This window comes from Phragmites australis, chromosome 4 (genome assembly GCF_958298935.1).
Source record: "Phragmites australis chromosome 4, lpPhrAust1.1, whole genome shotgun sequence".
Lineage (NCBI taxonomy): Eukaryota > Viridiplantae > Streptophyta > Magnoliopsida > Poales > Poaceae > Phragmites > Phragmites australis.
In genome coordinates, this window is record NC_084924.1 from 45,338,428 (window position 1) to 45,361,138 (window position 22,711).

General features: G+C 48.7%; 2 protein-coding genes across 3 annotated transcripts; one reads left to right on the forward strand and one right to left on the reverse strand.

Annotated features, from left to right (window-relative positions):
* Positions 1 to 642: 642 nt before the first annotated feature.
* On the reverse strand, positions 643 to 1,714 carry LOC133916777 (protein TIFY 11a-like). Its single transcript, XM_062360613.1, has one exon. It carries the CDS (start codon positions 1,476 to 1,478, stop codon positions 1,017 to 1,019), a length of 462 nt encoding a protein of 153 aa, XP_062216597.1. The 5' UTR covers positions 1,479 to 1,714; the 3' UTR covers positions 643 to 1,016.
* Positions 1,715 to 5,343: 3,629 nt separating this feature from the next.
* On the forward strand, positions 5,344 to 6,750 carry LOC133916778 (protein TIFY 11c-like). 2 transcript variants are annotated; one of them, XM_062360614.1, is made up of 3 exons: positions 5,344 to 5,873; positions 5,986 to 6,161; positions 6,277 to 6,750. In XM_062360614.1, the coding sequence occupies exons 1-3, from the start codon at positions 5,611 to 5,613 to the stop codon at positions 6,438 to 6,440; spliced, it is 603 nt and encodes a 200-aa protein (XP_062216598.1). In that variant the 5' UTR covers positions 5,344 to 5,610; the 3' UTR covers positions 6,441 to 6,750. The 2 variants fall into 2 exon arrangements, with proteins under 2 accessions (XP_062216598.1, XP_062216599.1); XM_062360615.1 differs by having other exon boundaries at positions 5,348 to 5,873; positions 5,989 to 6,161.
* The last annotated feature ends 15,961 nt before the right edge of the window (positions 6,751 to 22,711 follow it).

The following is a 22,711-nucleotide window of genomic DNA, read 5'->3' on the forward strand; positions in this document are numbered from 1 at the left end:
TCGCAGTGCGCTCGTCCGTACGAGGGAGGTAAGGGTTCGGAGTCCCGACGGGCGTAGATGGAGGTTCTGGGTGGCGGTTGGTGAGACGGGGGGTGGGGGTTGAGGCTGGGCGGTAGAGGACCGTCACTAGACGATGTCGGTAGCGGGACGGTAAAGTAACTATCTGATAATGTTAAGTTAGCGTGGCAGTGGTGACGGATCCAACGGCAGGGAGCCATCAGAGACGATAGAGGAGGGCGGAGTGTGGGCGAGCACACCGGAGAAAGAGGAGGAGGAGTAAGAGCAGGTGGAGGAGAACAAGACGGGGATGAGCCACTAGAGGCGAGAAAAATGAGATCTACTGACACGTACGATTATCATTTTGCCGACTTACTAACGTGAGCGATTTAGATACCCTACATTATGTGTCGCTAGTATATGGAAGTTAAAGGCTGACGATTGTTTCCGACTCTCTCTGTATAGATAGATGTAGCCTTCTCTGAAAGAAAAAGGTCATGTCATGCGATAGAGATTTACGCTGATTGTTTCGATATGTATAGCGTGCATTCCGCCGTCACGGAAAACAGCGAAAACATACGCGTCCATTGGACTTTGCATTCCGTACCGATTATACTGTTCACCACAGTGTACAACAAGAATCTCTTTAACCAAATCATATGTTTATTTATTCATAGTACAGGAGTTTTACACGACAAATTAAACGGCACATGCATATGAAACGAACAATGAAATTAAGGAACGATTCGTGCTAGTGAACATGTTGCTTGTTCATACGTTGTGTTAGATTACACACCTCGAACGGTACAAATGAATACTACCGTTGCTGCTCTTGTGCCTCTGCACGGAGCACGCGTGCCATATTAAATTAATTGCTAATAGTACTTGTCGTTGTTAATAACACAACCGTAAGTAAATTACTGAACGCCTCCACTGGCCGGGTCAGTGTCAACCACGTACGTAAACCAGATGGAGATGATCGAGCTCGTCAACTCACAGCGCGACGGCGGAGCCGGCGATCAACGCCCGTGCATGGCTCCCAAGCTGCCCAGCGCGAGCCAAGAAGAAGCCTCCTCGTGCTTGCCCTTCTTCGCCGTCGGCTCCGGCGCCGGATCCTCGACCTTACGGTCGTATGGCGCCCCCACCGCGCCGGTGGCCCGGTCCTTGCGCTTGGCGAGGAAACGACGCAGCGACGCCTTCCTGGCGATCGGCATGTCCACCACCGCCGGCTCCGCCGGCGCCCCCTGCGCGGCCGCGGCGATCCGGAACAGCTCGGCCGCCTTCTCCGGCGGGCAGCTCTCGATCACCACCACCCTCCCACCGTAGAAGATGGTCAGCTGCTGCGCGTTGGCGTTGCTCTCTTGGGCAGCTCCCGGCGCCACGAAGGGCGCCGGCACCGCGGCGGTCCTGACGTACTGGCTGAGCACGCCGCACGCGACGGCGAAGCGGCGGGTGATGCTGTCCGTCGGCATCGCTGCCATTGTTGATTCACGAAGAGGGTGAGGCGATCGAGAGGATCAATCGATCGTTGTCCTTGGTGGTCTACGCACGCACGAGCCGTGACTGATCGATGGATGGGTCGTCCTTGGTGGTTGCGAAGCCGGTTTTATAGAGGCCAAGAGGCAAGAGAACGGAAGGTTCGTGGCGAACAGAAGAGGGGATAGCCTTGGCGCCCGCGCGCGAGGGGGGCCTGAGGAAAACGTGGCCGCGCCGAGTGTTGTGGTGGGAAGGGGGAGGGAAACGGTGCGTTTGAATAGGTCCTCCACGGTTGTGGGAGCAACTGCCTTCTCGTTCATGGTAACCAACACGCGCGCAGACCTCGTATGCATTTCTTTCGTTCTAGCTGGATGGATGGACGAAACGATTCGTACGTATCGGGTCGATACCTGTCTATTCGGAATGCCGTATGGGGAGTCGAGTGGATGGCATGAAGTGAAAAGCTTTGCGCCAGCGATTTCAATTTCGTTTCTAAAAATAAGAAAATTGGTTTAACGGCGGAAAGACCAAAATTCTTGAAATTTTATCGAAAATTTGATTATTTTTCATCCTTTGCTCCGTAGATTTCATATATCAATCAAAGAAAATTCTCAAATTAGATAATTCGTTCCTTCTAAAATTTTCAAAATTCGCAAAATTTCTATGGCATACTTCTTCCCACGTGGGAAGGATAGGAGGGATACTAGTCGTCCCCTATCAATATGTCTATCGCAGGAACTCGAGGGGCCTAAAATGCAGCCGAACGCGGCCTAACCTTACTAATGTAAGCACTATGGGTGCGTGAAGTGCCGGCACAAGGCGAGTTTCGCCAGCATTCTGGTGCAAACCAGAAAGAGAGAAACGGACTGAACCTTGTTGGCATACACCTTTTCAGAGAACGGGCATTATATTTTCTCCCTTCCTCGACCCCGGTCGATCGCGGAAGATATATGGCTGTCTGCCTCCGTTTCGATCGCCACGGAGACACCAAGCCGGCCAGCAAAAGCAAAACTCGACCAGGCTCCGGCGACACGCGACCGCTGTGCCTCGTCCTCTCGGGGGGGCCAAACTCGTATACAGAGCAGGCGATCGACGCGGCAAAAGCAAACTAGCGACAACTAGAGCTAGCGATCGAGACGTTTTGCTTAATCCAACCGATCCATGCCTAGCAAGTTAGCATAATGCTCTTTGATTTCCTTGTGTTCTTTTGTACTAGAGTATTCCTTTCCAACCACCGAAAGCGCGCGAGAGCAGCTGGGACGTACCGAACGTGGACAGGAAGAAATCCACGGCGAGTTCGTCGTAGCTCGGTGCCGCGTGCTGTGGTCCATCGTACGTGCTTTCGGTGCTGTCCATCGATCGACAAGCCAGCCGCATACGCATCGACCGATCGGTGCTGTTGCTGCTCCAAAATAATCGCGAGGTGTATGATTATTGGACTTTTCGTGGGAACTTCCCACACGTCGACTGCCTGCCTCGCTAGCGTGCACTTCTCTTCGCCAAAGTACAGTAGAGTGTGCCCATCACCTTCGCACTTCTCATGCATGTTTTATGCTGCCAGCAAAGTACCAGTACAATTGTACGGGCAGCGACGTTGCCAATGTGTCATGTCCTAGAAGCTTTTAACCAGTTACTTGTCATGAATAATCGTTCAATAAGTTCCATAACACACTATAATAAGGCCACTTCTAATCAAATAGAATTATGCCAGGCACCTGTGGAGTCCAGCGCAGATTGATCTTACTGGAAACATGCATTAGGTTGAATCCTAAATGTTACTCCTTCGGTCATGTTTATTTAGATCCTATTTGTTTTAGATTTTAATAGTAAATTTTAATTTGAAGCTAAAATAAACAAATAAAATGTTTTTATAGATGTAACAATCTGCTTGTTGGATTATTGCAATCCAACAAACAGTTCTTTCTCAACTTTTCACAGATTGTGAAACTTCCCATCTCTTTTAACCATCAAAGTTGCCTAAAAGTAACAGCCCCTACCATTGCCTATCCCAACACTGATGGCATCCCCGTCGTGGCAGACGGCGCAGATGATGCCTTCCGCGACCAACTTCTTCCCCAACTCTGGCCCTCCTCTCTCTCGCCCCCTCACTTCTCCTCTCTTAGGTCACGACAGAGGAGCACACAACATGCCGAATAGGGGGCATCGTCGCTCAAATCCGTGTGGAGCTGTGACGTCTCTAAGCCCTCCCAGCCACCAAGAAGCTTGGAGGAGCTTCAGTGAACCCTCCTTCGTCGGATCCCTACCTCAGACCGTCGTCTCCCTGGTGGGCCAAGCACCCTGGCTACCTTCTTCTCCAACTCCAGCAACTGTCTCCTCGACCTCATCGTGGATCCAGCCCCCCCGAGCCATCTGACCTCACAGTAAGCTCCTTTGTGTCTTGACTGATCTATTGTGCGCACGTTTTTTGGTTTCAGCCCGTCGCCGGCACGACCGGCTGCATCAGCCTCTCGCGTGCCGCACTCTGCTGCTTGCCGCCGACCATGGACCAGCAGGGCCCACCTCTTGTGAACCCCTCAAACGAAAGCCCCTCCTGGCACTCTACCTTGCGGTGCCCTCGGTCGGGCCTTTTCCCCATCGCAGCTCACTGCCGGCGAGTCGTGCCACCGGCACAATACCCATGTTGGAGCATCATAAGTTTTTAACATCCAAAAGCAACAATCTAACCCTTTAGAATCTAAGTTGTAAAACAACTACCGACTTTTTTTATCTTCAGCTTTTTACAATCTAGTTTTTTTTACCATGCACAATCTAAAAACTAATTTTCACAATTCCCAGCTAAAATACACGGACCCTTGCTCGTTTCAGCTATCAAACCTAGTACTCATAACCACATATATTATTGACCGTAGACAGTTGGTTGCCAGAAAATGTTTGGAAAAACAAGCTGGCAAGTTGCTATTTAGAGCATCCACCTAATTTTAGAACGCAGTCCAGTCTTATGAGATCAGGATCTTCTACAGTAATGCAAAGTCCGACATGTAGGCCTAGGCCCAGTATTAGTCTTTTTTAGTAACTGTAAGGATCGGAGTCCAGTCTCATGTATTTGCACAGCCACGAATCAGTCTGTGCTAGGACTAGGAGCAGGCATGGACGAGCGGCCAAGCAGCTAGCTAGCGCCGCTCTTCCATGGCCGAACCACCATAGCATGTGCGCAGGCGCACCCAAATGAGCCGGAAACCGAGCATAAACCCAAAAGGGAAATTTCCATAACGGGACGTCTCCATACTGGTTATCTGAACAGTTAGTATATTTTACGTATTAATTTTGAAGTAAATTAAAGAAAAGTATTGAAAAAGATAAATTTATAAATGTACATATCGGTGTGCAGCCATATTCTAGTGGGATACGATTATTTTACGATTTTATCTATCACACTTCTCTGTTCTTCTAATATGTAAATATTTTAGTTTTCTATATGTTTATTACAATAAGATAGCCACACTTTTTTATTTTTTAATGTTCTATTTTTATATATTTTTCTATTAGAATAGTCACACTTTTCGGTTATTTTGTACGATACATTTGTTCTAGCGAGATATTTTTTTTACTGTTTTACAGTTTTTGCGAATATCGCAATATACGAATAACATAAATAATCAGTATGTACACATCCTATAACAGAGTTGCATTTTACATAAACCCACACTCGTTCCCAACATTTGTTTTCCGTTCCTCAGCACCACACGATCCACACCGCCCCGCACCCTTTCCTTTCCTGCTCCCATCCCACGTGACACGAAACCGCACGCGCCTGATACTAAAAACAAAAGAGGAAGCCAACAAAAAGCACCGCGGAAATAGAGTCGTGCGGTGCCCGGACTTGTCCTCCCTTCGCCCGTCGCCTCCCCAACCTTTCCGCGGCCCCTCGGCTTTCACGTGCTGCTTTCTCTGCCCAAGAAACGAAATTAGGAGAGGATGCCTATGTATCACCTCTCTCCAGCTGTGCACCTATAAGACCAGGGATAAGCATAGTACCAAGCTACCACATTTCGCTTCGTTTCCGGGAAGCAACCGCCGAGGCGCGAGGAGGCAGCTGCCGGCGAATTCGGCGGATCCTTGGAGTTTGGTGTGAACTGGCTCCTTTCGTGTACGCGCTTGACCAAGTCGGTGAGAAACATGGCCGCCGAGCAGCAGCCCGCCAAGGCCGGCAGCAGCAGGTTCGCGGTGACGTGCAGCCTGCTGAGGCAGTTCATGAAGGAGCAGGGCGGCAACGGCGCCAGGTGCCTTGCGCCGGCCGTGGCCATGAGCCTCATGCCCGGCACCGATGTTGTTGGCGGCGGGGCGGAGGCGGAGGCGGAGGCGGTGGCGCCCGAGGAAAGGAAGACTGTGCTGAAGCTCTTTCCCCAGCAAGCATGCACGCTCAAAGTCTCGGAAGAAAGGTGTGTAGTACTACTGCTCATTAATTCAGCGTGCATATGCCATGTTGTGATCTATCGGTGGTTCTTGTAATTAAGATTTCGACGCTAAAGCTGGGCGCTTCTTTTTCCTTAGCAGGAGGGAGCCTGAGAGAGCGCCGCTGACCATCTTCTACGGCGGGAGGATGGTGGTGTTCGACGACTTCCCTGCCGACAAGGCCGAGGAGCTGATGCAGCTCGCTGGCTCCGGCAACGTCGCCCCGGCCGCCTCGGCCGCTGGCCAGAATGCGCTGGGACAGCCTTGCTTGCCAGGTATGAACGCGTGCACGTGCAGTGTTCACACGCACCTACAGGCTACATAGGCCAAAACAAAATTCCAGAGCACCGTAGTGTTCATGCAACGAACTGACGACATGCGTTTCACCAGACATGCCCATCGCGAGGAAGGCGTCGCTGCAGAGGTTCCTGGAGAAGAGGAAGAATAGGCTCGCCGCGGTGGATCCGTACCCGGCGGCAAATTGGTCGACCAAGCATGTGAAGGGTGATGCCGCGCCATGGCTCGGCGTGAACTCCAGGCTCAGCCTGAGCTGAAGAACCTGAGGACATGCACCAAGAGATCAGAAGGGAAACTATTACTGCTTACTATTTTCCACAAAATATATGTGGATCAATTGTGTTTTCCCCGTTGGTATTTTACACCAGTTGTTGGTTGCTTCAGGGGAATATCTAGCTAGCTAATCAGTGTGCTTCTGTCTGTTTGAGAATTCTTTGATGGGAAAAAGAATTCTTTTCCATGTCCATATTTATCTGCAAGGATATGAACTAAAGTCGTTTGATACATAGTTTGCAAATTCAAATAAACTGATGAAACATGTTATATGCTATTTATTATATTCTTTCAGTTACCGTGTCATGTAATATCTTTCTGAGATAGACAAAGTATTCAAGTTTTGGATTGCTTCAGTTTGTCGGTAAAAATAGTACCGTATGTCCTGAGATGGTACATTCAAATCTTTTCTGAGAATATTTGCAAAACAAGTATACATGCCATCCGATATGTTCAAACCTTCAAGTCTTGATACGAATCAACGAATCAATTTGTAGATACAATAGTTAGACAAAATAAAGAAATATTTTATAGGTGTAATAGGTAAGAGGTGTCTCATGTGGTGGGTCTTGTATAGTAAAGTGTCAGTCAGCAATATGTATTGATAAGACCATGGTCGCATCATACAATCAGGGCGAAGCTCAAGTGACCAACTCCCTGATCACAAAGTAAGATTTTACGATCAGATATTGTTAGTCACAGAGTAGATCCTTAGCTAACTAGTCAAGTCCCATTTAATATTGTCTACTCGAGTGCTTTTTTTTTCTTTCTCCGACACTTGGTTCCAGTGAGACATGATCTTAGGGCGGTGTGGAGTTACAGTGATCCGTCTTGTAGCATTTAATATTGTAGGATTGTCTGACGGGTGAGCATGATGGTGTTTGATAATGGCACAGAGCGTGCAGGATGACCAGAGCAGAGTAGGCATGTATATCCGACGTCATGATGAGCTAGGCATAGTTAGCTACATCGGAAGTAGGTCTACCACAAGGTTCGACACAATCTGTTTATTTGTGTATTTTTGTTACTGGTATATAAAGAGGTGAAGACTCTGCTTGTAGAAGGAGGATATTCTGTAACAAGTTCACCTAATTTATAAGATAACTAGTAAGATGGCTCACGCTAATAGCATAGCTAGCCTTATTTTTTTCACGATAACCTTTGATTAAAAATTAGTCTCTTTAGTTTTTTATGATGTTAGTATCATTTAGCTACAAAATGTATAAAAAATTATTTACGCTCCAAAGTTATATCCTAATCGTATATATGTATTGATTCGATTTGTATACATTTTGGTCAATAATCAAAATTGTGTGTCATGTGTAGGTAGCTTAACCAAAATCAGAATTGATTTATCTCGCCAATGTGGTGTGACTTGCATACTGTTTGATACGACAACCGTAAGCTATATATTACTTCTTAATCTATTATCTTAATAAGAAATTTGATTTTTTAAGACTATATTTTATATGGATTCTCCTTTTTCTATTATAACCCCAATTTCAATTATTAATTTTATTTTATTTGAAATCTTTATTTAGATAGTTTTGCTTTCCAAACCGTATGGAAATCGAAGGATGTTTTTTCATAATTTTTAATTCCGAATTTAGCTATTTATTAATTGTATTTGATATAGATTTTTTGGTTAAATCTAAACCGTTAGTTGTTCATGACAATGAGTGGTTTATATATTTTTTTCTCACGCTAATAGCTGGCTAGTCTCACTATAATATTTGTCATAATAACATTTGATTAATTATATTATACATGGACTCTTTATTTAGATGTTTGATTTTTATAATAATTCAACTTTTTTCTAAGACTATATTTGATATGGATCATTCTTTTTTATATTCTAACCTCAATTTTAATTATTATCTATTTTATTTTATTTTATTTGGACTATTTATTTAGATATTTTGCTTCTCAAACCTTATACGGAAATCAAACCGCTAATTTTCTTAATTGTTAATTCCAAATTTAGATATTTATTAATCGTTTCTGATATGAGCTCTTTGTTTATTCTTAGACCGTTAGATATTCATAACAATAAGTGATCTAGATTTTTTTTAAATTAACCTGGTAATTTTATAGCCTTAACAGCGAACGTGGTAGCTTATTTTTTCCGCTTCAAATATTAAGATAGCTTGTTTATTCTAGTCCCACACAAATTTGTGCAACTAGACTTACTACAACATATTTATTTGTTAATATATAGTACATTCATCATTACTTATATATGCATCTTTCGATCACTTTGCGTGTCCCATTATGCAAACATGATTCAACCATCGTCAATATCCCTATGACATCAGCACAACACGGGAAAGAATTAGCATGATTCCGTGCATCATGCGACCTGATCAATCTACTAATTATACCCATTCGTTGCATGGTATGCGTTTTCTCCAGGAGCTCAAATTGGTGAACAAAGAACGTATTTTATTGTAACTATTGCAATATAAATTATTTAAGAGATAGGTGTATTTCATGCCCATTGAACAATTTTATTATTATTTCTACTTCTTTTTTTTAGCCTACTTTACTTTAGCTGATGCGGTAGTTTCAACCCAATAGAGCAAGCACCGGACTATTCCTTTACTTCATACAACAAGGTAATGCTACCTTCAATCACATAAAGATGTCGTTGTGAACATATATACAGCGTAATTTATGACATTTTTATTATCACTGTCTTGTAAACTATTTCTACTGAAAACATGATAAATAAAATTGATCGACCAATGATAATCCCATATCATTCTCAGGGATTATCCGACACAATCGATCGACCACAACCGTATGACTCGTTGTTAAAGGCACGCTCATACGTGTTCAATGCCAGCTCGTCAACACTAAGATTTTGTTTGCACCAAAAGCTAGAGTTTCATCTGCAGTGGCAGCAGGGACACGGCGGCGAAAGAAGAAACGTGCATGCATGGATGTGTAGTGCAGTCGTTACACGTCGTCGTCTTCAACGAGAGACTTCGGGTCTATGTTTTACCGTTTCAAAGCTCCGACAAACCTTGGAAATCAGCACGCCGCGTTAATTATTATACTGCTCCTGCTACTACACATCGGTCGGCGTTGTGGCACGTTCACTGGCCGCGCAAGTAGCCAAAACTCAAAGAAATGGAAGGAGTTGGCTAGAGGAGAGACACTCGCTTTCTATCTAGGCTCTTCAGAATTTTTTAATTCCAGCATCTCATTCAGATAGTTGACTCGTGATTTGTGGAGTTAGCATTGCGTTTAGAATTCTACATGTCAGGATGGTTATTGTGCGCCTTGCCTTACTTGTTGATCCTTCTTTCCTTATTTACTCATGCACACGTCTATGTATATACATCCCAGCCACATCACTTTCTCGCGTTTTAAATAAGTGTCATTTTAAATATTAATACGGTCTCTAAAATATAATTTTAATTATTATTTTTATTATAATATATTAATAACATATAGTAAAAATATATTATTATAAAAATACTTTTTAAAACAAATCTAACCATTTCATTTTCGAACATCCAAACTCAATATATAAATAATAATTTATAATTAAAATTTAAAACAGTTGATATCACGTAATCAAAATGATACTTATTGAGCAGAGGATCGGGGGGAGGCCATGGAGCTCAAGCCCTTTACCCATAGGTATTTGGGAGCCCGAAGTTCTCCCTATTTGGACATGAAAGAGGAAGAAAATAAATGTGAGCAAGAAGAGAAAAAAAAAGAAGACGAGGAGGGGAGAGAGAGAGCGTCGTGGCTCTAGATCCGCCATGGTTACTTGCAATGAGCAATTGAGTATATGCTAATCATCTATACGATCCACCACATAGTCTGCTGTGAATTAACACTGATTCATCAGGTCGTTCCAACTCATCGTCCGAACCACATGTGAGATGTGATTGATTGGTCTAAAAAAACGCCCATGCACCGATCAATACAAACTTGGCTGCAGTTTCCGTTTACTTTTATTTTCTATACTGAACTTGTAGCAGAAATGTAAGCACATCTGGAGTATGCTAGTACGGGCCTCCCAGACGGTTGCGAGTGCGACTAATCAAATGGTACCAAAAAAGGTTTATTTAAAGACATCAATGCAATGTTCCAACCCTAGCACGAACCGAAGAGCCAAATCAACCCTCGTCAAGCGCTAGCAGCTGGCGCAAGAAAGTGAAATCCGCCTTTATTTTTTTGTGCTTCTGATTTTTCCATTTTTCAATTTAACAAATCGATTGATGAATCAGTCATCAACATCTTTATCCCTGCACGTTGCTGCGCAGATAACTAATATTATTCGGGCCTATGTTGCAAGCCGCACGTGGCACCTTCCTTACTAAACGAGAACGGAACGAGAGATTCGTGGGAAGCGCAAGCGCAGCATATGCATACTCTTTTTTAAACATTCATTAATATATACTTATACTATTATACATATGATGTGTAAAGTGATTATTCTATATTCCGGCCCAACACAGTCAACCCACCTACCACGTGTTGCACGCCCCACTCGCCCTATCCCATGCACGCACATATCTAACACTACCGGAGACGGCGTCTTTGCCGAGTGTCCCATACTTTGCCGAGTGCTTTTTATCGGACACTCGGCAAAGAGGGTCTTTGCCGAGTTCCAGAGGTAAAGCACTCGGCAAACATCTGGCACTCGGCAAAGACCCTCTTTGCCGAGTGCCAGAAATAGGATACTCGGCAAATGAGTATCTTTGCCGAGTGCCAGAGAGCAAGCACTCGGCAAACATCTGGCACTCGGCAAAGAGGGTCTTTGCCGAGTGTAATTTTTTAACACTCGGCAAATCCTAATTTTTTCCGAGTGTATGAGAACTGTAGGAAAAATTTGGAGGCCAAAAGGGGGGAAAAAATTAGGGTTTGCCGAGTGTTAAAAAATTACACTCGGCAAAGACCCTCTTTGCCGAGTGCCAGAAGTCTGGCACTCGGCAAATACCCTCTTTGCCGAGTGCCAGAAGTCTGGCACTCGGCAAAGTGGGACTTTGCCGAGTGCCAGACTTCTGGCACTCGGCAAAGCCCCTGAATTTTTTTTTAAAAAAATCCCGGTTTTCTTTGCCGAGTGCCAGATCGGGGGCACTCGGCAAAGAATTTGCACCTGTTTTTAAAAAACCCCTCTTTGCCGAGTGCCAGATCGGGGGCACTCGGCAAAGCAGGGATTTAAGTACCCGGCCCAGCCGGCTCGCACGCACGCACGCACGCGCACCCGCCGCCGCCGCCGCCCGCGCCCGCTCCCGCGCCCGCCGCTGCCGGCCCCTGCCGCCGCGCCCGCCAGCGCGCCCGCGCCGCCCGCGCCCGCCGCCGCCGGCCCCTACCGCCCGCGCCCGCCGCCGCCGGCCCCTGCGCCGCCGGCCCCCGCGCCGCCCGCGCCCGCAGCCGCCGGCCCCTGCGCCCCGCGCCAGCGCCGCCGCGCCCGCCGCCACGCGCCGCCGGGGGAGGAGGAGAAAGACAGGAGGAGGAGGAGAGGAGGAAGAAGGAGGAAGGGAAGGAGAGGAGGAAGAAGGAGGAAGAAGAAGGAGGAAAGAGAGGAGGAGGAGGAGAGGAGGAAGAAGGAGGAAGGGAAGGAGAGGAGGAAGAAGGAGGGAGAGAAGGAGGAGGAGGAAGAAGGAGGAAGAGAAGAAGGAGGAGGAAGAAGGAGGAAGGAGGAAGAAGAAGGAGGAGGAGGAGGCGTTCCGGTCGTCGTTGTCACGTTCCCGACGTTTCCGTATCACTAGGTATGCCATACCGTCGTCGTCGTAGTATTACTAATGGTTGCGGTAGTAGTAGTGGTAAAGTAGTTGTGGTGGTAGTCAAAGTAGTCGTAGGAGTGATTGTGATATTGTTATATATATGCGGTTGGATATAATCTTGTGGATGTCGGCCATCGTGCCGTTCATATATATGTGCATGTCGGCTATCGTGCCGTTGGTTTTGTTGCAGGTTTTGGAAACCTCACCGTGCAGGGGAGGTGCAAGCATCGTACGTGATAACTTGCTTAAAACCTTCTCAAATTTTTATGACAGCCTACACATATGATATCATGATATCTTGACAAGTTTCAAGATTTTTGGACTTTGTTTGCTTTTTATACAATTTAAAAACAACTCGATCGCAAGTTCGTGGTCATGTTTCGTGACCTTGATATTCGAAATTGGTTGTCTGTTCCTGGATACGGCCTCACATTATACTAAATAACATGAATATCATTTTTCCATTCATTTTTTTTCATTATTTGAATGACTAGCAGTTATAATTTGAATTATCCAAGAAAATTCAATTAATTGAAATGAATTAAAGAAATATAGAAAAAGTCCGAGAAATGTGCCACATTGGAACATGGAGTACCAGGTACTGTATGAGAACTGTAGGAAAAATTTGGAGGCCAAAAGGGGGGAAAAAATTAGGGTTTGCCGAGTGTTAAAAAATTACACTCGGCAAAGACCCTCTTTGCCGAGTGCCAGAAGTCTGGCACTCGGCAAATACCCTCTTTGCCGAGTGCCAGAAGTCTGGCACTCGGCAAAGTGGGACTTTGCCGAGTGCCAGACTTCTGGCACTCGGCAAAGCCCCTGAATTTTTTTTTAAAAAAATCCCGGTTTTCTTTGCCGAGTGCCAGATCGGGGGCACTCGGCAAAGAATTTGCACCTGTTTTTAAAAAACCCCTCTTTGCCGAGTGCCAGATCGGGGGCACTCGGCAAAGCAGGGATTTAAGTACCCGGCCCAACCGGCTCGCACGCACGCACGCACGCGCACCCGCCGCCGCCGCCGCCCGCGCCCGCTCCCGCGCCCGCCGCTGCCGGCCCCTGCCGCCGCGCCCGCCAGCGCGCCCGCGCCGCCCGCGCCCGCCGCCGCCGGCCCCTACCGCCCGCGCCCGCCGCCGCCGGCCCCTGCGCCGCCGGCCCCCGCGCCGCCCGCGCCCGCAGCCGCCGGCCCCTGCGCCCCGCGCCAGCGCCGCCGCGCCCGCCGCCACGCGCCGCCGGGGGAGGAGGAGAAAGACAGGAGGAGGAGGAGAGGAGGAAGAAGGAGGAAGGGAAGGAGAGGAGGAAGAAGGAGGAAGAAGAAGGAGGAAAGAGAGGAGGAGGAGGAGAGGAGGAAGAAGGAGGAAGGGAAGGAGAGGAGGAAGAAGGAGGGAGAGAAGGAGGAGGAGGAAGAAGGAGGAAGAGAAGAAGGAGGAGGAAGAAGGAGGAAGGAGGAAGAAGAAGGAGGAGGAGGAGGCGTTCCGGTCGTCGTTGTCACGTTCCCGACGTTTCCGTATCACTAGGTATGCCATACCGTCGTCGTCGTAGTATTACTAATGGTTGCGGTAGTAGTAGTGGTAAAGTAGTTGTGGTGGTAGTCAAAGTAGTCGTAGGAGTGATTGTGATATTGTTATATATATGCGGTTGGATATAATCTTGTGGATGTCGGCCATCGTGCCGTTCATATATATGTGCATGTCGGCTATCGTGCCGTTGGTTTTGTTGCAGGTTTTGGAAACCTCACCGTGCAGGGGAGGTGCAAGCATCGTACGTGATAACTTGCTTAAAACCTTCTCAAATTTTTATGACAGCCTACACATATGATATCATGATATCTTGACAAGTTTCAAGATTTTTGGACTTTGTTTGCTTTTTATACAATTTAAAAACAACTCGATCGCAAGTTCGTGGTCATGTTTCGTGACCTTGATATTCGAAATTGGTTGTCTGTTCCTGGATACGGCCTCACATTATACTAAATAACATGAATATCATTTTTCCATTCATTTTTTTTCATTATTTGAATGACTAGCAGTTATAATTTGAATTATCCAAGAAAATTCAATTAATTGAAATGAATTAAAGAAATATAGAAAAAGTCCGAGAAATGTGCCACATTGGAACATGGAGTACCAGGTACTGTATGAGAACTGTAGGAAAAATTTGGAGGCCAAAAGGGGGGAAAAAATTAGGGTTTGCCGAGTGTTAAAAAATTACACTCGGCAAAGACCCTCTTTGCCGAGTGCCAGAAGTCTGGCACTCGGCAAATACCCTCTTTGCCGAGTGCCAGAAGTCTGGCACTCGGCAAAGTGGGACTTTGCCGAGTGCCAGACTTCTGGCACTCGGCAAAGCCCCTGAATTTTTTTTTAAAAAAATCCCGGTTTTCTTTGCCGAGTGCCAGATCGGGGGCACTCGGCAAAGAATTTGCACCTGTTTTTAAAAAACCCCTCTTTGCCGAGTGCCAGATCGGGGGCACTCGGCAAAGCAGGGATTTAAGTACCCGGCCCAGCCGGCTCGCACGCACGCACGCACGCGCACCCGCCGCCGCCGCCGCCCGCGCCCGCTCCCGCGCCCGCCGCTGCCGGCCCCTGCCGCCGCGCCCGCCAGCGCGCCCGCGCCGCCCGCGCCCGCCGCCGCCGGCCCCTACCGCCCGCGCCCGCCGCCGCCGGCCCCTGCGCCGCCGGCCCCCGCGCCGCCCGCGCCCGCAGCCGCCGGCCCCTGCGCCCCGCGCCAGCGCCGCCGCGCCCGCCGCCACGCGCCGCCGGGGGAGGAGGAGAAAGACAGGAGGAGGAGGAGAGGAGGAAGAAGGAGGAAGGGAAGGAGAGGAGGAAGAAGGAGGAAGAAGAAGGAGGAAAGAGAGGAGGAGGAGGAGAGGAGGAAGAAGGAGGAAGGGAAGGAGAGGAGGAAGAAGGAGGGAGAGAAGGAGGAGGAGGAAGAAGGAGGAAGAGAAGAAGGAGGAGGAAGAAGGAGGAAGGAGGAAGAAGAAGGAGGAGGAGGAGGCGTTCCGGTCGTCGTTGTCACGTTCCCGACGTTTCCGTATCACTAGGTATGCCATACCGTCGTCGTCGTAGTATTACTAATGGTTGCGGTAGTAGTAGTGGTAAAGTAGTTGTGGTGGTAGTCAAAGTAGTCGTAGGAGTGATTGTGATATTGTTATATATATGCGGTTGGATATAATCTTGTGGATGTCGGCCATCGTGCCGTTCATATATATGTGCATGTCGGCTATCGTGCCGTTGGTTTTGTTGCAGGTTTTGGAAACCTCACCGTGCAGGGGAGGTGCTGCCGAAATTTTGTATTAACAGTTTTATATTTCTTTTTTGGCAGAGAAGAGCCAGTCGGAGCGGCGCCGGAGTACCTCGGCGACCCCGATCGCCTTCCTTGGCGCTGCGAGACTGCCTGCACCACGTCGCCTGACTCCACCGCCACCCTAGGTATAACCCCTCTTTCCGTATCATGTTGTAGATCACGTAACCCAGTTAGGCGTCTCCCGTTCGAAAGAGATACGGTTGGAAATATGCAGATATTTGCATATCTAAAACCGTATCTGTTTTGAATTGTCCACGTTTTTTGGACAGCACGCGGATGCGTAGGTGGGGTTAGTTTTCATGATCTGCTCCGATCGGAGACAGAGTTTCGGCATCATCTCCCTGTTGTTCTCCGGATACACACTCTCCCTAGCAGGACGTGTATTTGGAGAACAGCGGGGAGGTGCTGCCGAAATTCTGTCTCGAATAGGAGTAGAGAATGGAAACTAACCTCATCTACGGATCCTCGTGTGGGATTAGGACCTAACCTCACCTATAAGATAGTAGGAACGTCGTGTAGATGCAATTGATGTTTATATTACTCGCCGCTATATATGTTAGAGGATGGAGGACCGTGAGTGGATGTACACGGGCCGCGCAAGTCAGGGTCAGGTCACCAATGAATGGATCGACAAGACCGATGCTTTCTTGGAACGGGCATTTGGCGTGGCTGCTAAAGGAGCGAGTAAAATTTGCTGTCCCTGCAGCAAATGTGCAAACAGGAAAAGACAAACGAAGAAGGTAATGGGGGAACATCTTTGGAAGAATGGATTTACGGCAGACTATACCCGGTGGGTCTACCATGGTGAAGCCGATCGTACGAGAGAGGAGGTGGTGAGGCCACGCGTCGAGGATTATGATGCTGAGGCCGGGGTAGCAAACATGTTAAATGACTATCACGAGGCACAGTTCGCTGAAGGACGTACGGAGGAGGAGCCAGAGGCAACCGCAAAGGCGTTTTACGACATGTTTGCCGCGGCACAGAAACCCCTTCACGGCCAGACAAAGGTTTCTCAACTGGATGCCATTGGACGCATAATGGCGTTGAAGTCCCAGTATAGCCTGAGTCGAGACGCCTTCGATGGTATGTTGACAGTTATTGGTAGCCTGCTTCCGGAGGGTCACCTTCTGCCAAAGAGCATGCACGAGTCACAGAAACTCCTTCGTGCACTTAAGATGCCGTATGAGCAGATACATGCTTGCCCGAAGGGGTGCGTCCTATTTAGGAAAGAATACGTGGAAGCAAAGTACTGTCCAAAGTGTAAATCATCTAGGTTCCTGGAGGTAGATTCTGGTGATGGCCAGAAGAGGCAGCTTGACATTCCCGTGACAATCCTACGGCACCTTCCGTTCATACCGAGGATCCAACGGCTATACATGACCGAGGAATCCGCGAAACAGATGACATGGCACAAAAATGGCAAACGATACAATCCTGACAGGATGGTACATGCATCCGATGGTGAAGCATGGACCCACTTCGATGGCATTCATCATGAGAAAGCTAAAGAGGCTCGTAATGTACGTGTTGCGCTGGCAACAGATGGGTTCAATCCTTATGGAATGATGGCTGCCCCATACACATGTTGGCCCGTGTTCGTTATCCCCCTCAATCTCCCCCCCCCGGCATATGCTTTCAACGACAGAACGTATTCTTGTCGTTGATAATTCCTGGACACCCGGGGAATAATATGGGTGTGTTCATGGAGCCTGTGATTGATGAATTGGTCCGTGCTTGGGAGGAAGGGGTATGGACATACGACCGAGCTACAAAGAAAAACTTCAAAATGCATGTTTGGTACCACTACTCCCTGCATGACTTCCTGGCGTATGGGATATTCTGCGCCTGGTGTGTTCACGGGAAGTTCCCATGCCCAGTATGCAAGGAAGGTCTGAGGTTCATTTGGTTGCAGAAGGGTGGCAAGTATTCATCGTTCGACAAACATCGGCAATTCCTCCCTCTTGACCATGCATTCAGACGAGACATCAAGAACTTTACGAAAGGTGTCGTAGTGACAGACCCTGCACCACCGATAATGACTGGTGCCACGGTTCGTGAACAGATAGATGGTCTCGTGGTCAATCCAGAAGGTGGTTTTGTGGGATATGGTGAGCAACATATGTGGACTCATAAGTCGGGCTTGACTCGGCTCCCCTATTTTGATGACCTTCTCCTTCCACACAACATTGATGTAATGCACACTGAAAAGAATGTTGCCGAGGCACTTTGGGCAACAATCATGGACATTCCTGACAAGTCAAAGGACAACGTTAAGGCTAGAGTGGATCTGGCAACGATATGCGATAGACCAAACCAACATATGAAGCCTCCTAGTCGCGGCAAGACATGGAGAAGGCCTAAGGCCGATTTTGTCTTGAGCAAGCCTCAAAGGAGGGAAGTACTAGAATGGATCCAGACGTTAATGTGACGCCCGTTTTCCTTGTCGCGGCCCAGCCCAGCAGTCGCCCGCTTCCAGCCCAGCCCACCCCGTCCGCGCGCCGCTGCCCAGTGGGACCCGCCCGTCAGCTCTATCGTCTCCGCCGCGCCCCGCAGCCCCGCGCGCCGTATCCGAACCGAACCCGCAGCTGCCGCGCGCCGAGTCCGATTTCGTCGCGCCGTCCGCCCTACGCGCTGCGCCCCGCAACAACCCGCGCCTGCCTCGCCTATATAACCCAGCAGCGCCGCCTTTTCTCCCTGCACATGCGCAAAAACCCGAGGAAGCCGAGCGCCATAGCCGCCGTCGCCGAGCCATCCGCCGCGCCAAGTCCTCCCCGCCGCGTCCGAGCTCGCCGCCAGCTTCGCAGTAGCGGGAGGAACTCGTTTTGCTGCTCGCCGAAGTCTCTCCGCCGTCGGAACCGAGTTCTCTCCGCTCGCCGGTAAGCGCCGCCGCCCTTCATCGTCGCTAGCATCGCCCGATGGTCCCCGCGGTCAGCTAACCCCCCCCTCCGGCACTGCATGCCCCCCAGGAAGCTTCCCCGCCCGTCGGATTCGCCTCTCCGCCGTCGCAGCCGGATCCCCGTCGACTTCCGAGCGCCGCCGCCCGCCATTGTCGTCGCCCGTCGCCGTCAAGACCTCCCCGGCCGTCGACAAGCCCCCGGTGAGCTTCCCCGTGCGCTCCCCGTTCGTTTGCGCCTTTCCCCGTAGAGTTTGGTAGCCCGTAGCGTAGTTTAGCGTGTCTCCGGCGATCCTCCGGCGAGATCCGAGGCGGCGCCGCCGTGTTCCGATCGCCGCCGGTCTGTTTTTCCCCCAATCAATCTCAGCCGTCGGATCCCCTTTGAACGTTCCTGATTAGATCGCAAGATACCCCTTCGCTAGCCGTCCAGATTGCGCCACGTGTCCCTCTTAAACCCAGTCAGCAGCAGAGACACGTCAGTGCGCCACGTGGATGCCCCTGTCCTACGTGGCAAAGCCCAGTCAGCAGTGGATGCCCAGTCAGCCTGTGACGTCAGCATTGCGCATTAATTAGGATTTTCAGTATGAAAATAATTCCACCTATTCTCGGAAAATAGGGAGATTTGCAAGGAAACCCCTAGGCTTCACTGTTTCTGCATATAGGCCCTTAGATAGTTCTGGATAATTGCAATTTGGCCCCTGGACTATAGGATAATTGCAATTAGGCCCCTGGATTTTAGGGTAATTATGTTTAGGTCCCTGAACTTTGCACTTAAGCCCCTAGAACTATCTGTTTTACAATTCAGTCCCTGCAAACTTTCAGAAAAGCCCCTGTAGAGTAGAATTAGTGTAACTTTTCCATACGACCTCCGATTTAGGTGATTTTCGCACCCCCGAGATCGTAGCAGCGTGTACTTTCCGTTCTTAGCCTTTTTAGAGTTAGTTTCTCCTGTTTAGTGTGTTGTACTTAGCTATTTTGGTTATTTCTTTCCGGTGTGTTCTTCGGCTTAGGAGGAGAGCAGAGTGCCAGCATCCAAGACCAAGTTTTCGAAGATTCTGAGCAGCCAGCTTACGAAGGCAAGTGTCCTTGATCACCTTGATTTAACCATAGATCATTATAGTTTACTTTTCCTTAGTTGCATGCTTGTCTAATTTTGAATCCCATGAATAGGGTTTACTAGAATTTGTATGGCCATTCCTTGTAGCCTTTTTGGGGTTTTGGGTCCTGTAAAAGGGTAGTCATGCTAGTGCAGTCATGGATTAGAATCATTATGAACTTTGATTAATAACTATGGAACAAGTACTTGGGAGAATTGATAATCTTGTAGTAACTTGAATTTAGGGATCCCAACTGGATGGCTAGTATGTGGTGGAGCTATACAGCAGGGTTTGTGTATGTTCTTGTGTGGGATCCTAAGGACCGGTTCTTGGAGCCTGTAACCTGGCAAAACAGCACAACCATGGGGCCTATATGGGTACGGCCTGGCTAAGTAATTAGTGTTTTTCGCATTCTGTACGCACCAATGGTTGGTTCGGTGGCACAAGAGGGGGCCTCTGCAGTGGATGGGATCCCTGTTAGCGGTGAAACCTTAGTGGGTGCTTATAGATGTGAAGATACTTTGTAACAGCCTTGTAGTGAGACCCCGGCCATACACCCCGGAAGTGTAAGGCAAAAAGGGAATCACGACTCGTGGGTAAAGTGTGCAAACTCTGCAGAGTAAATAACTGATCGATCAGCCGTGCTCACGGTCAAGAGCGGCTTGGACTTCTTCAGGATTAGATGGGAACTTTAAGGGTTGGTTTGGGTAGTCGGGTGGTGGTACTCCCGATGAGTCGGTAGCCGGATATGGGATATCTGGTGAGTCTGGTAGTCGGATGGAATCCGATGAGTTATGTTCTTATATTGTTGGAATAAAATCTAGTAAATAGGATTGCTAGGTTGTTTGAGTCTGTTTTAGCTGAGCATAGTCGCAGTAAATTCCCAAGTTGAACTTTCCTTGTCAATAGCCTGCATGTCATATTTTTCCTCCACTTGCTGGGTACTTTATGTACTCACGCTTGCCTTTTTCCCTACCCTCGGATGCTGCTCAGAAGGTGAAGTCTTCGAGGAAGTCCCGGGCGAGGACGCTGATTTCTAGAAGGAAGAAGGCGTTGATTGAAGACCATGTCCTAGGCTGGTGTTTCCCCCGGACAACGCCTGTGGATGGATGGGTGTTCCGCTGCCAATTGAAGATTTATTAGTATTTTCTTTCAGACCTACGGGTCCTTTTGTAAGGATTGTTTACGTTATTTAAGACACCGTTTATGTTATCACTAATGACGTCGCTGCATGTATGTATACTTGATCCTGGCATACATGTGGAATACATCTGGTTGTTTCCTTTAAAACCGGGTGTGACAGAAGTGGTATCAGAGCCGTGTTGACCGTAGGACGCAAGCCTAGTTAGAAATGGTCGATATTAAGGATTGAGCTTTGCAGAAAAAAAAGGGGGTTTTAAAAATTCTTTTACTCCACCAGTGTTATTGTCCTCCCTTCCTTGGCCCTTGTTTATAAATCTTTAAAATGTTTACTGATTTTCACTTCTTCAAAATTTTAGATGGCCCGCACGAGACTGACAGCCCGCAAGCAAGTGGGAGGATTCACCCCTGCAAGAGCTACCTCAGACGTCACATGGGCACATCAGGCACCTGCAGAGTTCCACACCACCGGACTGCATGCGGGAGAGTTACCCCGCAAACTCTGGTCGATCCTCAAAGGCTTGGGGTATCAGGAGGCCCCGGTCTACAAGGGGGTCAGGACGCCACTGAGCAACAATGGATATTCTTGGATGGTGGAGGTGGCTATCTACGAGAAGATTCCGGATGGCGACGGATGCAAGGTACGGAGGATCCATGCAGCCATCGCTCCGAGGGAGAGTTTTGCTGCCGGGATTGGCGATGCCGCTCGCCAGGCCCTGGCAGTGCTTTGTGCAGAGTACCATGGCATTCTTCAGACCACCCCCTACCACTACTACCCTCAGCGAGCCAGTGGTAGCCTGGAAGTCACCTTCGCCCCCTCCAACAGAGAAGGTGATGCAAGATTGGTGGAGCAGGTTCGCTTCACGGATATCCTGACACGGGAGCTGGACGGAGCCCTCGACGAGTTACACGATACACACCTGAGGCTCGCCGAAGCTGAAGCAAGAGTTCGAGATCTGCAAGCAAAGATGTCAGAGGATTCGGAGGAGGAGCCAGAGGAGAGGCCTGACCCGGAGCTGCCACACTCTCCTTCCCGCAAGAGGCTCCGCCTGGAAGCTGCTATACGGATTTCACCTCAAGATTTGTCAGAGGGTGGCGACAGTTCCTAGGCAGTAGTTTCCCTAATAATAGTCAGGATCGTTAGAGTCGTCGTTTAGTGTGATGTTTGCTTAGTGCTTTGCTTTGAGTTAGTTGTTAAGGTTGCTTAGTTAGTGTCGGTGTGGTGTCTTTCGCTATTGTTTCCCCTATCAATCAATCAATCAATAAATCAGTTTTGAGTTTGCCTTTATATTTCATCTGTTTTTGCCCTACTCTCGAGCTCAATCGCATAATCTTGCAATCGCCAGATGGTGAACATGAGGAACCCGAATGGTGCTGGTGCTAACCGAAACAACACCGAGGACAACAATCCAAATGCTCACCCCCAGGAGGACAACCAGGACACGTTCCCCTCCTGGAGCAGGCGGACCAATCGGAATGGGGTGGATGCGATGCAGATGATGGCTGCGCAGACTCAGATCCTGCAAGGATTAGCACAGACAGTGGCGAGACTTCAACAAGCGCCCCCAGTTCATCAGGCCCCGCCACCACAGATGCAGCCACAAAACAAGTTGAAGGAATTCCTGAGCACCAAACCTCCCGTCTTCGCGCAAGCAGTAGAGCCGATGGACGCAGATGATTGGCTCAGGGCAATTGAAAGCAAGCTGCAAATATCTCAATGCGCCGGCAGAGAGAAAGTCCTATTTGCTTCACACCAACTTGTGGGACCCGCGTCGGAATGGTGGACGGCGTACACAGCTGCCCACGAGGACCCACAGGAGATTAACTGGAGAGAATTCAAGGACAGTTTCAGGAAGCACCATGTGCCAGAAGGAGAAGTGAAGCTGAAACGCAGGGAGTTCTTGGCATTAAAGCAAGGCTCCAGGTCGGTGCGCGAGTACCTCACCAAGTTCACGCAGCTGTCTCGCTACGCCCCTGAAGATGTGAACACGGATGAGAAGAAGCAAGATTGCTTTTTGGAGGGTCTAAACTCGGGACTCAATTACTCCCTTTCGGTCTGTGAGTATGCAAGTTTCCAGAAGCTG